Source organism: Alnus glutinosa, chromosome 8, assembly GCF_958979055.1.
Source record: "Alnus glutinosa chromosome 8, dhAlnGlut1.1, whole genome shotgun sequence".
Classification (NCBI taxonomy): domain Eukaryota; kingdom Viridiplantae; phylum Streptophyta; class Magnoliopsida; order Fagales; family Betulaceae; genus Alnus; species Alnus glutinosa.
In genome coordinates, this window is record NC_084893.1 from 21,308,281 (window position 1) to 21,334,815 (window position 26,535).

Genomic DNA, 26,535 nt, shown 5'->3' on the forward strand with positions numbered 1-26,535 from the left:
TTGTTACTTTTCCTGATTTGCAGCAGGGATTTTTAAGGCTATGCTATCCCCGTTAGACATTTGTTTTCTGACCATCAGGCAATTTTTCTACACATAATATATTTCTACTTTCCATTCAACTCACAGGCTTTCTGCGGCTGTTCGCCCAAAGAAAGTTGACTTTCATCATACAAACCATAGAATTCATTACCAGAAACTATTTTAGGCTGGCTATCCCCTAATGTTGGAACCGGCTCTTCACAGGACATTTCTGAAAATTGGTCCTGCAAAGTACCTACTTGGCTTTCACCTACTTCCATTTTCTTGCCTTCTGTATGCCTGATATCCAATTGAGCACCACCTTCATTAGTGCAACAGTTTCCATTAGATTGAAAGATTTCCATTTTAGCTCCATCTTCAGATTCCTGCAAATTTGCGTCCACGAGTCTGATTTCCATTTCAGCATCAACTTTTAATTCCTGCCAATTGTTGCCTACCACGCGTCCAATCTCCGTTTCGGCGCCCACTTGGTTAGCAGAAAAGTTTCCGTCTTGCTGTACAGACTCAATCTTGAGCTCTCCTCCGGAATGGAAACTAGATTCTTCTCTTCCAATTGAAGATATATCTACTTGTCCCATATCACCATCAATGATTGCCAGTTCACTATCAGTTCCAAATTCTCGCAATTCAATTATCGATTTAGCACCGACTTTCTTACTGCAGGAGCTTCCACCAGATTTCTGTAGGGACTCTCCCACGGGCTCCCTTTTGGAACAAGCATCTACTTTTGTTGATTCATCTGCTCTTGAGGGTGATTTATCACCTGGTCAATTAAGCTCTGAGAAGATTTAAAAGCCAGCATGAACATGGAGTCATATAAAGAGACGAGAAAACACTCACCAGAATGTCTATCTGCCTTTTGAATTTCATACAAGGGCTTTTTGAGCAAAACTGTTCCAGGAAAAACCATCAAGTTGATCTTATTCAGATTTTTCTTTTCATTTTCTTCCACAGGTATGAAGCCAAAACCTTCTGTCCATGTCTCCACTAAATTTGGAATGGCAGCTATCACAAGCTTTTCCACCTTGAAAGACATTAGCATCTAGAGCCACCAAGCCACAGAGAAAGAATACGACAATGAAGCAATTAGAAAAACTCGATGTGAATAAATGTGTGGGAATAACAAACTGTAAATTGATGCTCTGATCTACATGCTATACATGGGTTTTAGTACTGAAAAGTTCTTAACTTGTGTAGAAAACTAAAGACTGTATATTCCACTCATATGCAGTAGTAGAATTTAGTTGAATCTGGAAATATAGAAACAGAAAAGTTATCTACCATATGCAACAGAGATATTTTACCAAGAAAAAGGTCCTTGGGGGGGGTGGGGGGTGGCATAGACCTCAACTTTTAGCTCTTCTATTATTTAGGAAGATTCATCAGGCTTCTTATGCTTTATAATATATGCAGGGCAGCCGAGAAACAAGATGATGGCTAAAAATAAGTACTTAAATAGCTTCTTCATGGGAAAGAAGATAAGGACAGGGGTTTCCCCCATACTAGGTTGGAGCTATAAAATTACTATGTATCCCTTAGTATGTGAGAAGCACATGCTTTTTTAATAACATTAATAGAGTCGGAAGAAATCCTATTCTCATATGCTCGAGCGACAATGCAACATTATAGTTTGGTTTGGGAGAAAACTCTGTCCAAATAAAAATGAATGGAAAAAGGACCCATACTTCAAATAAATACTAGAATCATTCTATCCAAACAAAAGATAAGCAAACCCCATCCAAGCAATTCTTGGCAATAGCTAAAATCCAATTACTACAAAAACTAAATATATTTTCAGAGTTAACTGCAAACTTTTACCTCTTCAATAGCAATCATAAGGCATCGACACATTCCCTGGCGACGATATTGACTGCAAGTAGCAATAAGAGGCATCTCTGCAACTGTAGTACCATGCACCCTGTAAGCAGATAAAGTTCCAGAAAAAGAAATTACATGGGGAGGAACACCAACTTAAGTAAACCGGAAGGAAGCAAACATGACCCTAAGGTATTAACATTCCCCCTCATTGCATGTTTGTAATTGGATGTCGGTGCATAAATCAACATGATAGTAACTCGATGAACTAAGGTATTAACATGCAACACTTATTTCTCAAGTGATGTTGGACTTCTCAGTTAATGTCGAATTTATGATTTTGTTTGTCTGCTTTAGTTTGCAGGGTTGGTGTTTTGGTTCAAAATTCTGCAGCTACAACCAAAAGAAGGCCGGATATCTAACAAGTTAATAATCTTTGAAAAAGCAAGTTCCAGGAAGGCATTTGGGCTTTGGCCAAGGGCAGCCACCCCCTTATTTTTTCCTCTTCTTTATATATATATATATATATATATATATATATTAGTTTTTATTTTATTTTTTCGAATTTATAAGGGTATTTTTGTGTTATTGAAAACTTTTTTATGGTCATTTTTGTCTTTTTCCTGGCCTTGAGGGGGAATATTGACAATTTTTTTGTAGTTTCGGGGGGACATTGTTCCACTTGAAAGTTTGGGAGAGACATTGTCAATTGAGTGGTAGTTTGAACGAGGGTATGTGGACTTTCCCCTAAATTTTTAATCCAAAAACAGACAACACATGGTAACCATAACTATAATAATTAGTGATGCAACCTGCAGGATGAAATTTTAGAAGTGTTATTAGCGTCCACACCTGATATCATGAATATCAAAGGGACAACTAAGATTAACAACAATTGTTCAACATATGATTAAGAAAAATGTACTTACAAGGGCATATAAATTCATAGTACCTGATGGATGCTACAGAAATCAGCACATCATCTTTCTCCAAGACCACTGAGTAAAAACCATAAAAATTTAGACGTGCAAAATCTGACCTGAAGATCATGGAGAAAAAACAATGCAACCAATTAAAAAAAATAATAAATACAAAAGTACATTCTCTAACCCCAGATTTGAATAAACCTGAAACATAGAAGCATTAAATCTTAACTCATAATAGTACCAAAACCAGTGTACTAGGTCATATAAAGATAAACACATCTCATATCAATATCCACAACACCATCCATGATTATTAGTGTCACTCCTATAGTCCAATCTTTAACATGTCATGTCACACATTTATATATGCTTTTTCGTAAGGCAACCTAACCATTGCCATCCCCTATGCCATACATAGACGTGTGCATCAAACCCTGAGTATGGGATCCTTGCACGATGATGGCAACCGTCTATGTCCAATATTCCACTACAATTGTAGATCTAAGACGATGCCAAGTAATGCTCCCATATCATGTACCTGGTACAAAGTACACTGTTCCCAGTCCAAATAGAAACTGGAAGTCAAACAATTCAAATGACAGCAGCCTAAGGAAACTAAGACATTGCTTGGCCAGTCTATAGATGAAGAACTCTAGAAAAGGAGACTTTAAGGGGGCGAGTCCTAAAAAAGGGTTGGCTTATTAAGGTGAAAATGGAAAGCTATCATTGGTCTAGAAAATGGAAAAGCTTATCAAAATGATTAGAGGTGACTTTGTCTAGGGAAGGGTCTTCTATTTCAAAAAAGAAGAGCACCCAAAAGAAGATTGGATTCTACCGAAAAGAGAGACCATGAATCTCAATCCTAAGATTTGAGGATAATGCAACACGGTTTACATCAATCATATATATTATAAGTAATCTAAATATTAGTAAAAGTGAAAAGCGCTATTCAGGTACACAGCGAGTATACAAGAGAAACACATATCTAGGAGGAGAAAATAAAAACAAGAAAATTATGAAAACTAAGCTCCCAAGGAGCTACAAACGCAGCTGTCCAAGTATAAAGAGTTAAAAAGAAAAAGGACTCAAGCTCCACTAACATCCTCTCACGGTTCTCAAAACTTTTGTTATTTATTTCCCTCCAAAGGCACTACAAGAGGCAAGGCATCATTTCCCACACAGGCTACACAGCAGCACTTCAAGTGCGACCACCAATCCACCAACAAGCAAGCAAGTCAGCTATCTAGGGTCATCCTCAACAAAAAAATTAACAATGTAATAATAATTTAACCTCAGAAAGTGCACAAAAAAGTAATAAAATACAAGGTGAGTGAAACCCCATGAAATATTAAGACTCAAAACTTTTCACATCAACAATTTGTTGAGCGTTTACCATGTTATCTCAACATTTCCCAATATGATGATCTTCAGAAGTTTCACAATTTTGAATCCCCACATAAGAAAAATCATGAAGCCAAATCATAACTTAGTTGTAAAACAACATATAGCTAAAACATTAATGACTTGGGGATATTGATCCAAGATGAAAACCTCTTGTAAGGAACAAATTAGAACGTAAATGGCTAGAGTCGGAATTTTTTTTTTATAAGAAAAAAAAAAAATTCGAACTCTAGCCAATTACGTTCTAATTTATTCCTTACCAGATGTTTACGTAATTGGCTAGTGTCAGAATTCAGGATGCCAATCAGAATGTAATTAAGCCAAAGAATCAGCTTTTTAGATGCTAACGAGTTGGCATGCTAGTACTACCAGTGAGAGAACACGCAAATTAGAGATCAGTTTTGTTAGTCAGATACAGCGCCATAATTTAGTCTCTCTAATTATGGCATGATTTTATATTATTGCTATAGATATTCTGTAATTAGTAGGTTGATTGTAGTTGATATTCTGTAATTAGTAGGCTGATTGTAGTTGTCTTATTTAGTCTCCTAGATTGCTGTAATTGCTGATATTCAGCCTTGTAATTGATGTTTCAATTACTATATAATACAAGAACCCTCACAAAGAGAGGTATTCAGTCCAATTGACATGTTTTTCATGTTGATTTTTGTTTTTTAAGAGTGAAAGCAACCACTATTTGATAGCAAGGACATCTATCTTCCTCTTTGTCAAGTTTCTTGGGTTTGTTGAGATACATAGTATTTCTAGATAAGCCCCTCCCTTTTTCTTTCTCTCTTTCTTGGAGCTTTCCATGAAACTTACAACAGTAATGCTACTCTTCATATCCATTTCACACCAGCTGCATGAGTGTTTTAAGTGATTTTCTTTTTATTTGTTTTAAGTGACTGACATAAAAAGTTACTTAAAATACATTATGTCAGTCGGTGTGATAAATGAGTGTGAAGAGCAGTATTACTCAACTTACAATAATAGAGTCATCTCAATTGAAGCAAATTGTGAAATATTCTATTAAAGGGGAAGTTCAAGACCAACCAGGATTAAGAATGGAATTAATAAACCCAATAAAATATATAACAAAAATCACATCGAATGGAGCATGACATTCATAGATATTTTAGCAAACATTACAAAATTAGTGTATTACTAAGCCAAGTCCATAAGAGTCCAGTAGAAAGAAGATGGAACAGGGGAAGGGAGCAAAATAAGAATAACATGAAGAGCCAAATGACTGAAAATAAGGAGAATTCAAAAGTGACTCACCCCCAATTGTACAAAACTTGAGGTATCATGTCTATGCCTGTTCTTGGATCCACCATGGACACAAAGCATTCCTCCATGATAGCAATAGCAACAGCTAATTTTGAATTGCATTCTGCCTTCAATGTAAAACGTTGGGCAGAATGAACCTTTTGGTCATCATGAATGCATCTAAGAAGTGTCCATGAAAAACCATTAGCAACATGATTGACGAGCCCAACACGAGACTGAAGACCAGAGTAAACCTGCACATACCAATGAACCAAATTCTTTGTTACAATATTAATTAAATGATTACATTTACCATTTTCTATCAACTTAAGCTTTTAGGACAAGTAGTAATTTAACATAATATTAGAGCCAGAGGTCTTGAATTCGAACTCTGACTCTAGAGTTTACCTCTCATTTTTCAATTAAATATTTCATGTATTGGATCTCACTTATTAAGAGGGAGTGTTAGAATAGTTTACCTCCCATTTTCAATTAATTATTCCATGTGTTGAGCTTCACTAAGAGGAAGTTTGAGCCCACACGTGAGGAGTGTTAGAATATTAAAATTTTGTTTGGGCAGCCACCTTGGGAAGTTGAAATTGTGGATAAACTAATTAAAAGCAATATTATCCTAGTAGACTGGTGTTGCATGTTTTAATATAGTAATGAGACAGTTAATTGCCTATTAATTAACTGTCAACCATTAGAGAGTTGTGGTCCTTTGTTTTTGGGGTTCCATGGATAATGCATCAGAAAGTTGAGGTGTACTTCAGTTGGAAAGGTCTCTTTGAAAGGAAAAAAACCAGTTTTATTTTTGGGTAAATATAAATTTACTCCAAGAGTAATAGTGTCATTTCAATTTATTCCTTGGGTTTCTAAATCGTCTTTTAACTCCCTAAGTTTTTCATTCTTTTCATTTCACTCCTGTCCAAAACTGTCTTAAATTGCTGACATGGCATTAAACCTAAAAAGAAAAGGTTGAGAGGGATGGCCTGCGCACCCCTCCACTGAGGCTGGCCAACAAGTTTTGGACAAAATGAGTGAAATGAAAAGAACAAAAAACTAAAGGAGTTAAAAGTCTGATGTAGAAACGCAGGGAGTAAATTGAAATGGTGCGATTACTCAGGGAGTGAATTTACATTTACCCTTTATTTTAATCAGCTCCCTTTGCTTATGTGGACAATATGAAGCAAAAGGGATAACCACGCATTTAATGGCATTGAGCTCTCTATTCTTGGGCTAAAATATTTTATTTTTGCCATTATTTTAAGAGTAGTCCAGTGGTTTTGGCAGTGTTCACATCCTTTCCTTTGTAGACTTCGTTGGTTATTTGAATTTTCATTTGTAATTCTTCAGAGGGATTCTTTGAACACAATTCTTAAAACACTGCTTGTATGTATGGATTTTCTCTTTCTAATAATTTTGTTATTACTTTTCAGGGGAAAAAAAAAAGCATACAAGATGCAACAAGTCTCCCTAATTAAAGAAAACTAGGTAATGCTTCGATATGTTATTAAATATGAGAATCAACATTACCAAATGTTTTCCTAAATTTCCTGGATGATGGTTCAACTAAATAAAATAGGAGGATTGCACAGGAAAATATTTTATTTTTTTGATAAGTAAGATAATTTCATTAAAAAAAAGCGTAAGGCGCCCCTAAGTACACGGGAAGTATACAAAGAAGCAAACTCAGCTAACCCACATAAAAACCCAAGAAAACCCACAAGAAACCCACAAGAAAACCCCTAACAAGCATATTAGAAACCTCCACAAAATAAGAGAAACCCCCAAAAGAAACCTGCGAATACAAAAAAGCCCCTAATAGCACCGAAACCAACCCCAATACCCCAACAGGACTCCCAAAACCCAAAGGAAAAAACCCCAGAACCCGAGAAAAACCCAAGAGAAACACTCCTCAAAATAAACCAAGCAAAAACCGAACCCGATGGATGACCCACAGACCCACCCAAGCAACAAAGGCACACAACTCTACAACATAAAGTCCTTTCCTATCCTACGCCTAGCGGAAAATATGAGCCAGACATACTTTTTATGAGGAAAACAATTTACCAAACACACAGTCAGTCCTTACCAACAATACTAACATACAGGAGAAGAAAATTCCCTCATTTTCTAGGTCCACAGATCCTCTAAAAACCAAAATTTAGAAAGTGTGCAAAACACGCTAAAGTACCTCATGACAGCTTTCACCACAAAACCAAGTATCCGGTACAGCTCCTTCATATACACCTTTTCCTTTCATGCATGCGTCATGATCTGTTCCCAAAAAAAAAAAAAAAAAAAAAAGATTATTAAGTTTTAAACATAAAAATTGCCTGGAAAAGCATCAAGAACAAAACATTGTCAGAGTGACAGTGGAAACTCCTCTATCTATAAATACTATGATCATAGAAAAGCATCATGGACAAAACATTGTATGAATGTAACTTTGCAACTCATTATCTATTTATAAGGACTATGACATCAGTTAAATTAGCAGCCATGTTGGCAGGAAAAGCAGAATAGGTAAAGCATGACTGAGGGTAAAACTGCAACTACCCCACAGGCTCCTTAACAACTAACAATTCAAGACGCTACATAAAACTGAGATCGAGAGGAACAAGTTCCTAGTAGTTTTAATAAGAGATATGCGCAAGTGATCACAGAAGAGCTAAAGTTGATAGTGATGACCATTGGCCATTACTTTTTTCTTTTTTTCCCCTTATAATTCTACTCAAACAATTAATCAATATACCAATCCAGATGTTAAACTAAATATCCAAACACAGATCATATTATGATTTATTTATTCCAAATAAAAAATTCAAACCATCCACATTGCTTTTCTCCATAAGAAATTAGTCCATAATTCTACTTAAAACAATAATGAATATGCCACTCTAGATGTTTAACTAAATATTGAAACACAGATCATATTATAAGTTATTTATCCCAAATAAAAAATTCATCCCATCCACATTCTTTGTAACTGCTTTTCTCCATTTTTTTTTTTAAAGTCCATCAACAAATAAGAAAGGAAAATTTATTGATCCCAAAGGAAAATTCCTTTCTTTCAACAGCGAGTAACCAATATACTAAACATTCTCATGCTATCCACAGACTTTAGAACAGTTTAAGCTACGAGAAAAATATTCAATCTAGATCTGGGGTGGGGGGATTCACATTTATGCTCGCACTGTAAACATTTTAATGCATCAGAAGAACTTGAAGCCTCTTTATCATTAACCAATTCCCCACATATCCGACAGGTGCAATTTGGACAGTACCAGCTGCCTTCAGGGAGCTCCTGAAGTACAAAAGGCAAAATAAGATCACTCATTTACAGAAAGTATGGAAACAATCTAGAGCTCATAAGAATCACATTCAACACAAATCTGTATACAAAGACAAACAGTAAGGTAAATAGTTTTGATTATTAATTTACTGAAATTATAGGATTAAGACACCTTATTTAAGAGAGTAAATAGATAGATATCATCACCTTTCTCCAAATGCAAGAGAATAATCTGATAGCAGTCAAATACATAATGTAAAGATATCATGCATTCTGGAGCAACAAAAATAAACAGTGCCAACATGCAAGTTGGTGGAAAACAAGTTCTTTCCCATGATAAATATACAGGAATTCAAGGTTATCTGCACAAAAGGAAAAAGGAGAGAGAGAGAGAGAGAGATAAATTTACATGCCTTACTTAGTGTTGTTACCGTGCATAACAATGATGAATAATACGGAATCGAAAAGAGAGAACAAGAGAAAATCGAGACATAGATTTACATGGTTCGGCAATGTGCCTACGTCCACAGGAGTGTGACTATTTTTCTATATGATTTAGGACCACAGGCTTACAGCATAACGTATTTATAAGAAAACCCTAATTGTACGGACGTATTTTGAAAAACCACAAAATACCTTGTATCGTACCGCGGGGGCATTGGCCTTGCACCCCCACAACTTATTCTTCCACAGGCCAACATAATCTTAATTACGCCTAATGAGCCAGTTGTCAAAGCTCCACTCCGCTCTAACAACTGACCACTATACTAACATTTCGTATTACTCTCTATGCCTGAGAGAATATAAGCCACTTGTTCCAACACTTGGCTAATTTCAAAATCCTTTCATGGTAGAATTTCCTAGTTTGATGAACTAATGCCATTATCAATTGGTTGATCACATAATAAGATATTATCTATTCATATCTGATCAATAACATTTTAATGATTCTTATGTTGGTATTCGTTCATTATGTGACCGTGTATATCTAGATGCCCATACATGTCAACTAATGCACATGTCCACCATCTTTGTACTCCAACATTTCACAAATCCTGCTTTACGTAACTCCATTTTCTTTTTCTTAATGGATGAAATTGCATTCCTTTGATCCTTATACTTTGCTAGAAAATAACAATAAAATTTATTATGGGGTATGCAAACCATACATAAAGTGTCTATACTAACAGCTTATTACTTTGTTAGCTTACTGACCATTTCAACACTTTTATTAAATATACAGTCATCCATATCATGCAACCTTTTCGAAGCTTTCATAGTTTCTGAATCTTAATTTGGCAGTCCTGTGGCAGATAAGCATCTGGATCAATGGAACAATCTCCTACTTGTTACTTAACTTGGCAAGCAATGCAGATTAAATGCAAGAACATTAAATACTATCACGAGTCTCTATAGCTATCCAATCTAATTCAAGAACTAGTCAATAAACATTGCATTAGGTTTTCCTGAGGTCAGAATGTATCCAGATAAATGCAACAATAACAGAGTTCAAAATTCATGCTTATATTGATATTGTTTACCTTAAATCACTATCTTCAGAAATGTAACAACCTTGTCAAGGAAATCTAGGGTATGTTTGATAATGGTTTTGAAAAGTGTTTGTTGGTTTTTGTCTAAAAAAGTGTTTTGATGTGATACAAAGATGAAAATTGTTTTTTGGTTTTGATTTAAAAAATTGCTTTGAGGTCATATAAAGGTAAGAAGTGTTTTTCTAGTAGAGTCCACATTCGAGAAAATGTTTTCTAAGGGGTCCACTTAAGAAAATTGTTTGGATGTGGTTTCAATGAAACAAATACTAAACATGCTTATTTTGAGAAAACATAAGTAGGTGTAGACTTGACTTCTTACTTTAAAAAAATAATAATAATTTTTTTTAAAAAAAAAAAAAAAATGAGTCAGCGTGTGGCCATCCTTAACGAAAGAGAGATGGTTGCGCAATTACCCTTGGCACACGACTACCCCCGTCCTGGTGTGGTGGCCAAGTGGCCACATCTTACCGGGTCAGAGGTAGTGGCGCAGCCACCCTATCTAATCGAGGTGGCTATGCGGCCACCCCTAGCTAGTCAAGATGGCTGCATGGCTCCTAGTTGGTTGATGTGGTCGCACGGCCACCTCTGACCTGTTGGGGTGGCTGCGCAGCCACCTTTGTTCGATAGAAGTGGTCGCGCAGCCACCCCTCTCCTTCGTTGGAGGTGGCCGCTCTCCAATCTTTTTTAATTATTTTTTTAAAGTAATAAGTTGGCCATACACCTGAAAAATTACAGATCTGTTTTCTCAAAATATTCCTTTAACAAGGTATTCTAAAAAGCTTTTTTATGTTCTGAATTGTTCATTAATGGTTTTGAGAAAAGTGTTTTTGGTTTTGAAACAGAAAAGTGTTTTTAAAACCATTACCAAACGAGCCATAGTTTCCAGAAGCTTTGAATCCTAGACCATCAATAAACACAGGATATTTGTCACCAAATTTTTACTATTCCAATTTAGCAGCATCTATCATAAACCATCCTTTATTTGCAGTAAACAAACTACAAACGAAATTTGCAAAAGATATTGTCAACCAAAATATATCCAACAGGGACAGAAGCATAAAAAACTTGCCTACAGTATACCAGATGGATCTAGAGTCATTAAACGAATAGAACCAATCATGCCAGGTTTGCAAGCATTTCACGGAAAAGGAGAGGAAAATAATAAGAATAAGAAGCAGATAAGAATGAAGAAAACCAAACCAGCACAGAACATGCAACACTGACAAAAGACAAACCTGTGTAGACAAACAAGCCTGATGAAAAGTAGAGGGACAGTTATCACAGCATATCAACTCGCCTCCATCACCACACAGCCCGCATGAATCATCATTTTGATCGTCCTCACCAGCTTGCACCACCCGGGTCCTGCTTTTCCTGATCTTGTATTCCGCAGACCAGGCTTGAAGCTGGCATAATGTGAAGGGCTTACCAGACTCCATGAAAAGATTCAAGCAGGGACGGTTCAGTTTAAACCCTGCATGGATCTTGAACTCAGAGATTGTAAGCACCTTACTGCAGCATTTACAAATTATACCATCCCTGGTAATCAGACCATCTTTAATAACAGAATCATCCTTGGGGTTCCGATACTGGATTACATCATTCAGAGAAATGACTCCAGAATCAATCAACCACGACAACACAGTTCTTGCTCCAGCAGAATGCCACTTTCCATCCTTAAAGTGCTTCCCCTCACTACCCAGGTTTCGTGGAAGCAACCTGCAACGACTCTTTTGGCTTTTAAGCTTTCTCCGAGATCTTAACTTGCAGGCTTTTATTTTAGCAGAATGTCGAGCAGTACTTGGGCTGCAATCCTTATTTTTTATAATGGCTGAAACCAAGAGGTCATCATCGTCAATTTGGCATGATTTCTTTTTTCCAGTTCTAGAACCATTATGAGCACATCGTCTTTTCAACCTTGAGCGTCTTTTCTCAATTTGAAGCTGGCAAGAACTTAAGGACAAGGAGTTCTTGTAACTTCCTCTATTTCTAGAATTCACAGGAGTACCAGCAATGAGGTACTCCTGGACCTCTTTCAACTCTATGTGAGTGCAATGTGCTTTGCTATTTGGCAAGTCAGCCTTATCAGTAGAAGTTGTACCCAGAATGTCACTTTGGTATAATGTACTCAATTTGATTTCAGATATCTTTTTAGACTTCCTGCGGATCTTCCTTTTCATAATAACATCTACAGTATCTACTGGAGAAAATGTATCCACCATTTTGAAATTCGAAGCTTCAGAGCACTGCCCACCCTCTTGCTCACTATGTTGAGACTGCTGAACTGCCTCTGAGTCCTGAGAATGATCCAGATTATCATTTGTGCAGTTTGGATGGTGAACCAATGATCCCTGCAGATGACTTCCCACTTTATCAGTAACTTTGCCTTCCAGCAATTTATCTTTCCCCTCCAAAGATTCCAACAACACATCTTCCGCAACTTCCTTAAGTGCCCCCACATTATGTTCAGAACTCTGTTTATCAAAGTTTGGTGATTTTGTATTAATATTCTGATGAGGGGAAACAGCTCCAGACCCTCCAAGCATGTTGTTACAGTTTCTGGGAGTAACAAGAACATCATAGCGACAAATACCTGACTGGGAAAATGTGCTATCAGACCCACAAGCTGGTGAGGAAGTCAAATACTGACTGTTTATTTTGTTCCCAGGGATTCCACTACACTGATTTCCCATCCCATTGACAGTATGCAGCAAACACATGCCATCAGCCTTATACATAGATACACCAGTCAGAAGTTCCACTGCCCCATTATTTGTTTGTCCACCATATTTTGAGACTTGTTGACAGCAGGTGTGGAAATTCCTCCCAAAGACTGGCAGTGAATTTTCAGCTGAAATCTGACTGAGAGGAAACTGGTGCTCAACGCAGTTGTTCAAGGCCAAAACAGTATCACTTTTCTTGTTCCTATCAATCAGCAGGCTTCGAGTTGCTTTAACTACCTCTCCCTTTCTCAATGTACCAATTTTTCTATCAATAAATACAACAGTTACAAAGGGATCTAAAAGCCTCCACCAATGAACCAATCTGCTAGCAGTTTCCAAATGGTTCATTTCTTTCTCAATATTTATCAACGTATCAGAAAGATCTGAATAGAACTGACTAAAATCAGCCCATTCCTTACACTTGTTTTCCTGCATAAAGATATACCTATCTTCAAATAAAAGTTCACCACATAACCTCCAAACCTTAGGGAATTCACGAACTGGCCTTCCCTTTGGTGTTATATAGACTGTATCCATATAATGCCTACTAGGTCTTTTACGCCTCTCAATACGCCATCCTGCTGCCTCGAGTAAGTTAATGACATGGTACTGGAGAAGAGAACGAGGATCCTTCATAGGGTCTGTCTTCAGAGACAAATTAGATTCATCCATTTTAGGAGATTCCAATAGCTTTGGTCTTTCCTCAGCATGTACAGATCCAGACTTCTCCAAAACAGGGACAGATGGGCTTGCAGTCAATAATCTGGTTGCAAAGCTCTCCTGGGAAACGGGTGAAGCGATGGCTTTACTTACAACCACTTCTTTTCCGTCATTCCCATCCAAGCCAGGCAATCTACACTTAAGAACATTTTGGTCACTCACAATACCCTGTCTGTCCATTCCCACATGTTGCTTCAACAGATATGAACTAGATGTGACACCATGACTTGATGATTCAACTAAGCGGAAGGTCAATGTTTCACAAACAGAGCCACTAGCTGGACAGAACATGCCAGAAACAATTTCTTTTGGAATCACGGATGAATTGGAAATCTTTCCTGAACCAGTTATGGTATTAGGCAGTTCATCAACTGAAAACTTCATTCGCTTTACACTCACATCCTCATCATTCCTCTCTACCAAAGTGATTTTGTCTGGAGAACACCCTGGTGCAGAATTCTCTTTAAAAGCCTCAGATACGTTATTGAAATCCTCTATATGTATATTTTTAGAGGACGACTGACTTGTTACAACTGAGTTTTCACTATTAGAACAGAGTGATGTATCTGTGTTCTTACCAGACTCACAATCTAAGTTAATTACTCCAGTAACAAGACACCTCTTACTAGTGTGATCAGTGTCATTACCAAACAAGACCTCTAGGAAAATACTGCGCTCATCATTTGATCCCTCAAAGCCATCATCACACAAATCCTCAATTTCTTGGCTCAGTAACATCTCTACCAATTGATTCCAGTTCCACTTACCTACATTCTATTTCCTCTGCTCTACATATAATTAACATCACAAAAGGCAATGTCTACCACATTGGAAATTAATGTGGCAAAGAGTTACCAGATTTCTCCACTCATAAATCATTTGTAAAGAAGAAATTAACAAACTTCATCTTTTTGATTGATGATCAATCTGCCGTTCAGTCTGTATGAAATCATTTCAAGCAGCCTTTGGCTTGCTGAAGTTAGGCTAAAACATCCAATAATTCCTACAAAATCTGCATTAAGAAAGAAAAGCATTATTCAAAAAATAAAAAAATAAAGACGAAGGTATAGTGTAACTAAACTATGTAAATCTAAAAGGTTGCATTAATTATACAATTTGATGATGGCATCCAAAAATTGATGCAAAATCGGCAAGAAGAACGAATAACATATGAATTAGCAAAAACAGGACTGGCATAATCAAACTACTATGCAAACTTTAAAGAGCTTCAACTTTATAGAGCAGAGAGACGAAAAAAAAAAGCTTAAACTCTTTGTGACAATCATATAAGAACTCTTTACGAAAGCATACAATGACAGTCCCCCAAAACAGTCCAACTCTGAACTACATGCAACACAAGAGAGTCCAAAACCAGAAAACCAAGAACCCAAATAATCCAGTAATAATTAAAGAGTCACCTCAACAAAAAATGGGAATAGCCCATAGATTGGGCTTAAAAATTAATTTCCAAATAGATCAAAATTTCCAGATTTAATTGCATTGTGAGAAAATACTTCAATATATGACAAGACATTTACGAAACTCTGCTAGAAAAAAGTAGGATGTCAAAAAAAAAATCAAATAGAAATCTCTTTTTTCTTTGGTCAGTCAAAAAGCCAAACAAATGACTGAAACTATTCTTAGACAACAGTCAGAATGCCCAACTCCAGCTGTCAAAGAACCCCGAGAGTTCGCTCAAGCAAATGTCGCGCCAATGTTGCGCGAACTCTCAGGTCCTCAGCATTCTAAGTCATCCATGACAGCACTCTGTCTAAAGTGGTATATTTGGAAAGAGCATTACCACATGATCTAAGAAGGGCAAGAAGGGGTTTGCATATAATCAGTCTTTCATATGGGTGGACATTACTATCTTATTTTTAACTTCTCACACAAGGTAGGTTCTAGGGGATATTAGCTCCAAGTTATGTTTGGTTTGAGTTTCTTACTTTACATTTCAGACTGGGCTATTCTGCCGAACACACAATGAGGCAACTGATGGGATCACTAGTTTGTAGTAAATCTCCTCCCCCCCTCCAGTGAAAAGAGAGATGTCTATGAGTCATATAACAATCATATACTTTGTAATTAGCAAAACGATATTTACATCCTTGACTTGTTTCAGTTGTTTGATCTAGTTGGCATGTCTTGTTCAAAAAGGAAAGGGAAAGAGAAAAGCTTGTCTGTCAAATCACATTGAGTGATTTTTTTTTTATAAGTAATAAATTTTATATAAAAAGCGTAAGCGCTCCTACGTACATAGAAAGTATACACAAGAACAAACAAAACTGCCCAGAAGAAGAAACCCAAATAAACCCTCAACCCTAAGACCCTCAAACCCATAACCCACATGGAGCATGCACGCTACAACACGTGAGCCTTGCCTTTCCTTCATTGAGAAGACATGCTTGCATCACCGTAGTTAATAGAGCTATTTAGGTTTAACACCTCCCTCCTACCTTTGTTCTTTGGACGTGCAAGCTTTACAATCCGAAGAACGTCCTCTTCAATGGCATCCTGAAACTCCAAGGAAGGATCCTCAACCTCCTCACCATTTGACACCCCATCCTTGTCATCGACAGTCATGCCTGAAGAGCTATAGCCCACATAGGAGGGAGAAACGACCGTCACTACAAGCAAGGACCATTCACAAAACCCTCCTTATCACTGACTTGCGCTGAGGTGAGGGACTGCTGGAGAAGAAAATCCCCGAGACCTAGAGGGCCTTGACTTCAGAAAACCCCGCCGAAGAAAACCCACATCCGCACTTGTCGTGGTATGGGTCTTCTTAATAGACGGTGACTTGTGAATCTCGTCCAGCGTCGGGGCCAGACCATCAACAACAGGACTTGACGGAGAGGACTGAATAATCAGCAAAACTTGAGGCTTCTTCGCAAACTGCGACCTATGCACCACTTCCAACGAAGGGATCACATCCATATGAGAATCCTCCTTGCCACCCAAAAAGCAACCCATTTATTTGCTTTATCCGCTCTCAGTGGAATAAGCCCGTGCATTCAAGCTAGGTCTCTCGCACACGTAAGAGTAGAACCCTACCCCCCCTTCGCTTGCTATCACTCATGCCTCTCCTCAACCGGGAGTCATGAGCAATACCTGCACTCGTCCCAAGGGGGGAGTATGATACATTCACTCAGTATGCTACCAATCCTGAATGCCCTCCCCGCCTCTGCTTTTTGGGCGACAACGGTAACAATAATGTTATTCTGCAATATTTACTTTGTGCATGTCGCTGGGATGTAGCAAAACTTCATGTTAGGAAATTGTACATCTTAAAGAGCCTACTATTGTTGGTCCTAACTCATACTGTCAACAGATACAGAAAGACAACCACTTTTTTGTATTATTATACTTTACTCAACTTTCACTTTATCAATTGAATTACATGTTTCAGCATATTAACTAGGTATTTTCAAAGAATTCCAAGAGCTTTAATTTAAAATAAAAATCCATAAAGCAAATCCGGCCATAGCTCCCAATGTTCATGAACCTTACAACCTAATAAATGTATTTTTCAGCATAATAAATATAACAGACTTATAGCATTAATATATTTTATTACATTGGAAAATTAATTAGGTGAAGTAGCATTCAATTAAACTCTGAGGCAGACATTTTTCCATCTGAGATTCAACTAATGTAACAGTGTGGAGACAAACTTCCACATTAGATTCTAGTGACTCCACCCACCCTAGATTATAACAAACAAACAAAATACCTATATCCATAACAGGAAAAACCCAATAAGAAAAATAAACTAATGCCTAATATCATATATTGAAAACAAAAAATAATAACAGTACCACCACTATCACATCTTAAAACACATGGAAAACATCATATGTGGAGAGAGGTAGAGAACAAGAAAGAGAGCAAGAGGGGTGAACAGTCGCCCATGCAAATGATAAGATTTGACACACATACAACCCATGTTTTCAACAAATCTCTTTTTTCACTTCCCCATATCACCATTTAGCTTAAGCCACACAAGTATATATAGAGAAATCACAAATTACTTTTTTCAAAGTATTCCAGCTTGATGTTGCTCGTGCGTGTTTTTGTCTGTACACACCCGAGAAAAGTTTGTGTGCACATTCATGTAAGTGAGAGAGAGAGAGAGAGAGAGAGAGAGAGAGAACAGAAAAGGTGATCTTCAGCCACATCCCCTTCACAATAGGCCAAACACAACCGGTAATGAGGGATGCAGAAAACCCGAATCGGCTTCCTCCTAAGTACAATAGCACCATTTTAACTCTCTCTCTTTAGGACCCAATCCCCCTTTTCCACCGCCCTCTGGATCTCTCATGTGTGTATATGTCATCTTATTTGTATTCTCTTCCCTCTCTCTCTCCACTTAGCTCTCTCTGTGTTTGTTCAACCCTTATTCCATATGCATAAACCCCAAAAATGAAAATTGTAAAGTACAACTTACTTTAATTTGTAGGAATTGCATACAAAAAATTTATAGTGATTTCCTTGTATAGTATTTAGTAAGACAGAGTTCTTAGATGCCTTTTTTTTTTTTTTTTATAAGTAAAAGTATATTTCAAAAAGTGCAGAGGGATGCAACCCATAGTATATAGGATGTATACATGATACCCCTAATTCCAAGAGAAAAGCGAGCACCTATCTAAAAAATCAGAATAAGAACACTCAGACATAGACTGTAGTTTCACTCTCCACATAAACAAAGTTTGTATCACCAGCTTTTTCAAGTTAATCAAACCAGTCTCACAATCTTTAAAGCTACGTGCATTCCGTTCCCTCCATACACACCACATCAAACACAAAGAAGCCATTCGCCAAATCGGTATCAACATCCAGTTACCCTTTTGCCCCCTCAACTCCCCAACATATCTTTCACCCATCGCGGCATTACCCACACCACACCAAACAGCAACCATACAATACAGTAGTTGCCTTTTTAGATGATACCATCTTCTATTCTCACATATCTATATTGGTATGTGTTGCTAATGGCCCTTGTCTAGATTATGTAGAATAGATACAAGGAGTGTTACATAATGGCTTCTCAGAGTATGCCTTTTTGAGATAGTATGTTGAAAAACTTCTTTTTTCCTTCTTTTTTTTTTTTTTTTGGGGGGGGGGGGGGGGGGGGGGGGGGGGGATTGAGAGAGAGAGAGAGAAATTGCTTTAAAATGAGAAACAATAACCAAGAATGGCACTGTTTTCATTTCATGTAAAATACGGTGCGACAACAACTACCAATGTCCAGAAAAACCAAAGATACCTCCAAACTCTTGATCATGATGGGATTTTTGTAAATCTTGAGACATGTCAGTGTACACCGCTTCTACAGTTACTTCTCAACTACCATGCACCATTGAATTAAGTAATAATAGAGAATTATTAGGACATGTCTATTAATTTCAAGGCTGGTGTGCTACAACAACAATTTATTATACATTCAAAAATTCTAAAAATATGAACTAGTTATAAGGAAACTACCAAAATATACTCATTATGATATTTTATATGTAAACCAACTAAAGAGTTAAGTGACAACCAAGGAAGGAAAAAAAAAAGTTATAAGGAAAAATGGGACAGTCCCCCATGTAAATGGTCAACTTCTCCACATACAGTTTAACCCTTAAAAAAACAAATAAATTAAAAAAAAAAATGACAAGTAAGAAACCAATCTTATTAAAAAGAGTATACAAGGAAAACACCTAACTAGAAAGAGAAAAGCGAGCGAGAAAGTCAGGAAAAGAAAGAGACAAAGGGTGGACATAAGCCATAGTCCAAAAATACAAGGAATGGTAGAACGAGGAAAGAATCTCTTCCAAGGTACTTTCAAAGTCCTCAAAGCTCCTATTGTTTCTTTCCCTCCTATTTCTCTGCATTGTAATTTAGCTTAGCCTTTTTCAAACAATTGAGCTTCATCAGTAAGTATTAAAATGTACAGGTGGATGAAGTCATCCTACCAACAATTAAGAATTACCATCCCCTTTCATTAGCATGTAGAAGTATATAATAAATTCATGGAAAAATTGAAAGTATTTTTAGTTTGGTACATTCTACCAGAGCTGCATTTCCCATTAAAACCCACCAGTAAAGAGGGATGCAGGAAACCTAGACAGTGCTCCCAAGTGCAATACCAACTTGGATCTTTCTTTCTTTAAAACCTCCTCCTTTATCTACTTCCCTCTGGTTCCCTGTTGTTCTTACATGTCATTTATTTTACTCTTTTCCTTTTTCTCTATCTCCACCTAGTTCTCTCTCTGAGTCTCTTCATTCCACGTGCGTAAAATCCTATGAAACTCACTATAATTCGTATGGAATGAGTATAGTTTTAGGGTTTCTTTGCCTTTCCTCGTATAGTTTCTAGTAAACAAGAATTCGAAGTTACCATAGCTATTTTCAGATGACAACATTATATCTAGATTACTATGTGCTGTTAAAAGGCCCACATATGCGCTATGCAGGATAGAATTAGGGAGTCACTGAAAATCAATTTAGCACATCTATTTTATTTTTATTTTTTATAGAATGGGTTCACTTCTTTTTGAGGTGGTAGAGAGAGAATTAAAAGGAAAATGAGAAATGGTAACAGAAGAGGGTCAGTTTCATTTAGTGTTGAGTATGTGACAACAACAACAAATAACGAATGCAATGAATGATACTGCTAACTTCTTGGGGTCAACTGTATTGTTGCAAGATGTGAGACATGTCAGTCCATTTATAGTTTCTACTGGTTTCTCTTCAAATAGCTCGTGTAACAAGATTATTTTAAAAGGAACATAGACATTTTAGGACAAGCTTATCACGCTTTCCATTTTTGTAAGCTACGACTACCATGTATGACATTAAAAAATTCCAACAAATATGGAAAGATTATAAGGAAACCAATATGAACAATTTATTCTCTTTACCATTTCATATTTAAACCCAAACAATCCCCATTGAAGTGTCAACCTAGTGCAGGAATTTTTTTTTTTTTTTTTAAAAAAAGTTGTTGCAGGTTCACAGGTCCCTTTTGTAAAAGGTTAAAATGTTAAATCCTCCAATATATGTTTCAACCCATGTTAATCATATGTCCCTTTTCTTATCTTTCAGATATGTAGCTTAGCTTAGTTTTTTTTTTTTTTTTTTTTTTTTTTTGATAAGTAGCTTAGCTTAGCTTTGTCAGAGTAACGGAGCTTAATTAGTAAAAAAAAATTTCTTTTTTTTTTATGAATAGCTTAATTAGTCAATATTGAAACATACAGTTTAATAAAGGCATGTAACCAGCAAGTTAAGATAACCGTCAGAGTTCATATGCATGGAGGAGCAAACATTAACTCATGAAAGCCAAAAACTAAAAAATAAAAATTAAGTTTGATTCATTTCTAGAATTCCTACATTCCACCTTTAGAAAAACATATCTAAAATTAGTAATAATGCAGAGACATGACAACAAGTAAATTTACTAGCTTGCATGATTACAACTCCCACAAATTTTTTCCTTGCAGCCAGCCCAATTTTAGCAGTAAAACACAACATACCCATCCACTGGGCCCTAAAATAGAACATGGAAAAAGAAATAAAATATTCAAATTCCCAAGACTATAAAACCGGGCATTACGGGGAAATAGGGTCAGAGATTCACTGAGCATAAGAGATCAAATACACATTGATCATGACAATACTTTATATATATATATATATATATATATATATATATATATATATATATATATCTATCGGACAGATCCCAACTTTTTAAAAGAAATATATGTACATATTAGAAAGAGAGCGAGAAAGAGTGAGAGATAGCCATGAATTTATCCTACAAGCAATAGCATAAACCATCCATGCATTCAAATCAAAAGAGCATGAAACCACAAAAACCGAACAAAATCAAAAACCCACGAACATTTCCCAACAATTCTTTAAGCCCATTTCCAGGAATAAACGATTACTCAACAATCAAAAGCATAAAAGCCCAAGAAAAGAACCCACCTTTTTTTTTGCATATCAAGACCAGAAATTACTCCCAACAGTCACATTTCACTCTTTCCAGAACCACATTCAATAATTCCACACATTAAAGAAAGGAAAACTAAAAATTAACAAACAAAAAAAAAAAAAAGCTCACCTTTGCGATGCATTTCCGGAGCAACGTGCAAAGAAGATTGAGGAAAAAAAAACCAGGAATCAGGATTCTAAATTTGAAGAAAGCTTGATGGGTTTTGCCGAGAGAAAAAGATAGAATCTTGGAATACTGTGAAAAAGGAAGTTGCCTTTGGCCTCCCTCACCTGCGCAATCGACCAAACCCAACAGTAAAGAAAGAAAGCTTTGGGAAACCCGAATAGTGCTGGCGAGTACAACAGATGTCATGTATTCTCTCTCACTTACCCCTCAAAAACCTCACTCTCTCTCTCTCTCTCTCTCTGACTCGCTCTCCCATGTGAGTGTTGTATGTCATCTTATTTGTACCTCCAAAACCACTTTTCTTTAAAAAAATGTTTCTTTTTATGGAGTATCATTCTGGCACCTGATATGATATGGGTTATGGGTGTTTGGTTTGTTTTTGCCATTTCTGAATAGTTTAGGAAACATAGACACCAGCATGCTATAATAATATTAATGGTCTGGTCTCCAAAGAGGGACTCATCATTTGGGCAAAGAGAGCTGGAGACGGGAGAGGACGGTCTTTTATGGCTTTTGTAATGGGTTTTGATTCTGGCATAGGATTTGGGGCTGGGGTGGGGATATGGCTGTATTCTAATCGAGCTGAGTTGAGTTTATGGCTATCGAATTCGACTCGAATACATAGAATAGGGGTTCGAGCTCGACTCTGTTCGAGCAGAAACCGAATTTTGAAGAGATGTTCAAATTCTACTTGTTAAGAGCCTAGCCGAGTTCAAGTTTAGCTCGAACTCGACTAGTTTAACAAACCGAGTCTCCAATCATGCTCGAGCGGCTTGAGCTCGATTAGAGGTTTAAAATAATTTCTATTTTATATATATATATTAAAATTCACTATAATTTTAACTTTAATCTATATTTTACATTCAAAATTGAACGTTTGTAGTATTACGTATTATCATGTTTACTATGTTAATATTTATACACTACAATTATAGAATCTTATATTTATAAAACCGAGTTCATGAGAAACCGAACTCATCTAACACTCCCAGGTGGGGACGATAAAAGGAAGAGAATTTTCCCTAACATTAAAAGATGGCAAATGAAAAAAATAATGGAGCTTGCTTTCATTTTGGGCAAATAAATGTTTTATATTACATCACTATTTTACTGGACTGATGTGACAATAATGTCTATCAACCTTTAATAAAAACCAAATTAAAAAATTGACGGGTACTTACACATAAATAGAATGAAAATACGATAAGACGAGAGTATAGCACGTAGAAGAGTAATGGTACATCAGCTTTTTGAACTTTTGTTATTATTTCAATAATGAGATTGCATGTAATATGTGGATTACTTTTGCTGAAATATTGACCAACCAGCTGTATCCTAAAATAGTATGTTTTAGATCACCCCCTTTCTTTTTTAAGTCATGTTTTGAAATCAAGCTCGTTTTCAACCCTCTGAACGGCCGGTACATACTACATATGGCTATAGATTATTTGATCTACCTATCAGCGTTTGGTCAAAAGATTTGGCGGCTATACAATTATTCCATTTTTAGCTTCTGCATCATTTATAAGAACTTCAACCAATTATTATTGTTGTTCACGTGGTTTGGCGGCCTTTCTACATCTGTAACTAATGTTGAATTGAGGTCAACAAATCCGGAAAATCTCACTACTTACGTCAATTAATCTTCTTCTTCTTCTTTTTCTTTTTCTTTTTCTTTTTCTTTTTTAATAAATTGGGAATAATGGGGAAAGGGGATAAATAACAAACAAATGAAAAAAAAAATGAAATTATATACAAAAATAAATTAAAAAAACAAACAAAAAAAAAACATTTTTTATTGAGAGATTGACACAATTGGTATTTTGTGGGAAACATTGGCAATGAGATAGCAGTTTGAGGGGATTATGTGTATTTTTCTCCAAAAAAATTTGTAGGGCTAAGGTTTAGGTTAAACAAGTTGGCGGGTTGGGGGTTGACCCATTTACCGACACGATTATAAACGAGTTGACCAGCCAACCCGTCAACTTGCGGATTGACCTGCAAACCCGTTTATTTTATTTTATTTTAAAAAAAATGCGATTAAAAAAAAAAAAAAGAAGTAAATATCTTAAAACAAAACCATGATTCCCTGACATCTAGGAAAAGAAAAAACGGAAAAAAAAAAATATATATTTTTTAAAAAAAAAACTTTAAAAAAGTCGGGTCGACATGACCCGTTAACTTAATCGCGTCGTGTCGGGTAATCCGATGAATTAGTCATGTCATGTTCGAGTTGTGGGTTTCAACTTGATTAATAATCGTGTCGAGATTGGGTTGGCGGGTTAACTCGAACCCGACACGACAACCTTAATTGCCAACCCACCATCTGTCCATGAGTTGTCCAGTGTAGACCAACTAGAACTAAGGGATATCTCAACCAGAACCATCTTTTTAAACTATTCTAACGAGCAGATTGACCTCCTAGTAGCTGTTTAGTTTTTAACAGGTATCCCAACAACACCTTCATGCTTTTGCATATTTTAGCCCATGTTGTGACCCTTCCTATGCAAGATTTTTTATAGGTGGTCATGAATGGTGTTAGCTATCTAATGGGAAAGTAGCTCTAGACCTTTTATATCTCTTTAATTGATTGGGCCCTTGGCTATTTATTTAAGTATCAGTTGCCCCCTAATTCCTATATCCGACCTGTTACCTAGCCAGCCATCGAGAATATTATTTTTGCCCACAATTAGGGGTTATTCTGCGTCCTTTGAGAATGATACAAATTTTCAAGTGTTGATTATGGGTTCCTCCCTTCACTGCCCTTTCCGGGTTGGCCCCCAATCTCTTGGGGGGTTGGTCATTTGTTGGTGTCAAGTTTGTCGTTTGGTCTTTAGGCGCCAAGCTCATGGCTTCGTCTTTTCGCATCGAGCGCGTGACTCAAACTTTCGATACCAAATTCATGACTTGGTTTTTTTTGTACCAAGTGCAAGACTCGGGTTTTGGGTACTAAGCTCATGACTTGGTCTTTTCCTATTGAGCACATGACGCGAATTTTGGCTACCAAGCTCGTGACTTTGTATTTAGGTGCCATACACCGTAGGGGTGGGTATAGGGCTAACAAAACAAGTTTAGGTCAACCCGTTTGACCCGCCAACCCGTTAAGGGTCAACCCTGATACGACCTGTTTAACTAAAAGGGTTAGACCCTTGGACCCTAACACGACCTACTTAAATAATGAGTTGACATGACACCACCCGTTTATTAAACGGGTTGTGTTGGTTTAGCACGACTCGACACGACCCGTTTGACCTATTATATAATAAAGTCTATAAAAATAAAAATAAAAACACAAATATAAACTAAAATAAATCATATTGTTTGAAAAATCATATTGTTCCCAATTGAAAGTGTGAAACGTTGAGTTGTTTTCTTGTTTACTTGTTTTTGTTTAACTTCGAATTCGAAAACTTGAAGAAAAAAAAAAAAAAAAAAAAAAAAAAAAAAACTTGGCTAATTTTTTTTAGTCATTGCATTTTTTGTTCAAATTCTAACCTAATAAAAGAAAAAAGACTTGTTTTGTCTTTTATATGATTTTTTTAGTTTAGTTTTTACTCTTTAGATAGTGAGAGAAAAGAGATGTAACATGATTATTTAGATTTACTTTTTAATCGTGTCAAAAATTGCCAGCCCTAAATGGGCAAGGCTTAGGGTGGGGCGAATTTTCGATATTTTTGAAACCCAACCCAAGGTAATCGGATTTCGGAATTCAAGCTCAATACCTGAAACATAATACTGGTTTTCCACTAAGTATCGAGCTTGACTTAGCGGGGCGGCTTCAGGCTCGTGTATTTCTTGTATGGACAAAATGTTATTTTTTGTCAACTGTTTGAGTTGGGCCTAAAATTATATAATTAGCTTTTTTTAATGTAAATCATGTTCAAATTGGGCTTTCATAGTACTATTCAAACTGGGTTAAAAAAAAAAAAAAAAACCCTAGAATCAAACTGAAATTAAAAAATTGGTCCTAATACAAGATTCGTGTTATTCAAACTGGACTATGCTACTATCAGTATGATTTCTCTATGTTGGTTTGTAATTAGTTGCATTTTGTTGGACAAAATCACTTCCATGTCATGATGCTTTTAAGCAGGGATTCAGTTATTTTCAGTCTTTTTATTCAAAGTTACTTCTAGAAGATTCTGCACAAATTCTAAGTTAGAGAAATCGGATCCCTTGCATCTGTCCAAACAACATGATATTTCATTCAGATGCTCGGCAAATCCAAGCACTAAAGGCCGCAAAAGGTGGAGAATGATCAATACTGGAAAGAGCTACCTACTTGGATACAGAGCATGATCTAGTGGATGGATCATCATATGAAATCCTGCCAACAACCATAGACAGGAAGGCAGGCATGGGTCAGGAAGAAGGATGACATTCACCCCTTGAGGGGGAATGGACTCACCTAGTTGATGCGGATATTTATGCCTAGGATTTGGCTCCTAATCCTAGAGCATCAGGTTTGATTGCATTGCATGATATTTTACTTGTTATATCTTCTAGTTGCTTTGCAATTTATGAACCACTGTTATTTGCCCCCTATTTCTTTTGAGAGAACTTTGCAGGTACCATTTGGGAAAGACAAAAAAAGCATGTCGGGTGACTGCTTTTCTGTATTGGT

The 26,535-nt window shown here is 36.5% G+C and overlaps 1 protein-coding gene across 3 annotated transcripts; it reads right to left on the reverse strand.

Annotated features, from left to right (window-relative positions):
* Window positions 1–82: 82 nt before the first annotated feature.
* On the reverse strand, window positions 83–22,401 carry LOC133875310 (increased DNA methylation 1). 3 transcript variants are annotated; one of them, XM_062313403.1, is made up of 9 exons: window positions 21,855–22,399; window positions 11,534–14,753; window positions 8,637–8,760; window positions 7,648–7,730; window positions 5,463–5,704; window positions 2,807–2,893; window positions 1,858–1,957; window positions 880–1,081; window positions 83–778 (listed from the first exon to the last, which is right to left on the reverse strand). In XM_062313403.1, the coding sequence occupies exons 2-9, from the start codon at window positions 14,477–14,479 to the stop codon at window positions 105–107; spliced, it is 4,458 nt and encodes a 1,485-aa protein (XP_062169387.1). In that variant the 5' UTR covers window positions 14,480–14,753; window positions 21,855–22,399; the 3' UTR covers window positions 83–104. The 3 variants fall into 3 exon arrangements, with proteins under 3 accessions (XP_062169387.1, XP_062169386.1, XP_062169388.1); XM_062313402.1 differs by having other exon boundaries at window positions 83–802; window positions 21,855–22,398; XM_062313404.1 differs by having other exon boundaries at window positions 678–817; window positions 21,855–22,401.
* Between the last annotated feature and the right edge of the window lie 4,134 nt (window positions 22,402–26,535).

Bases quoted from the DNA above. Each gene is read 5' to 3' on its own strand.
- LOC133875310 (XM_062313402.1), bottom strand. From the start codon at position 14,479: ATGTTACTGAGCCAAGAAATTGAGGATTTGTGTGATGATGGCTTTGAG. The intron at 8,761-11,533 runs GTTTGTCTTTTG...TTTGTACTTCAG, and splicing joins AGGCTTGTTTGTCTACACAG to GAGCTCCCTGAAGGCAGCTG. The intron at 7,731-8,636 runs GTGAATCCCCCC...TTTTGGGAACAG, and splicing joins TTTACAGTGCGAGCATAAAT to ATCATGACGCATGCATGAAA.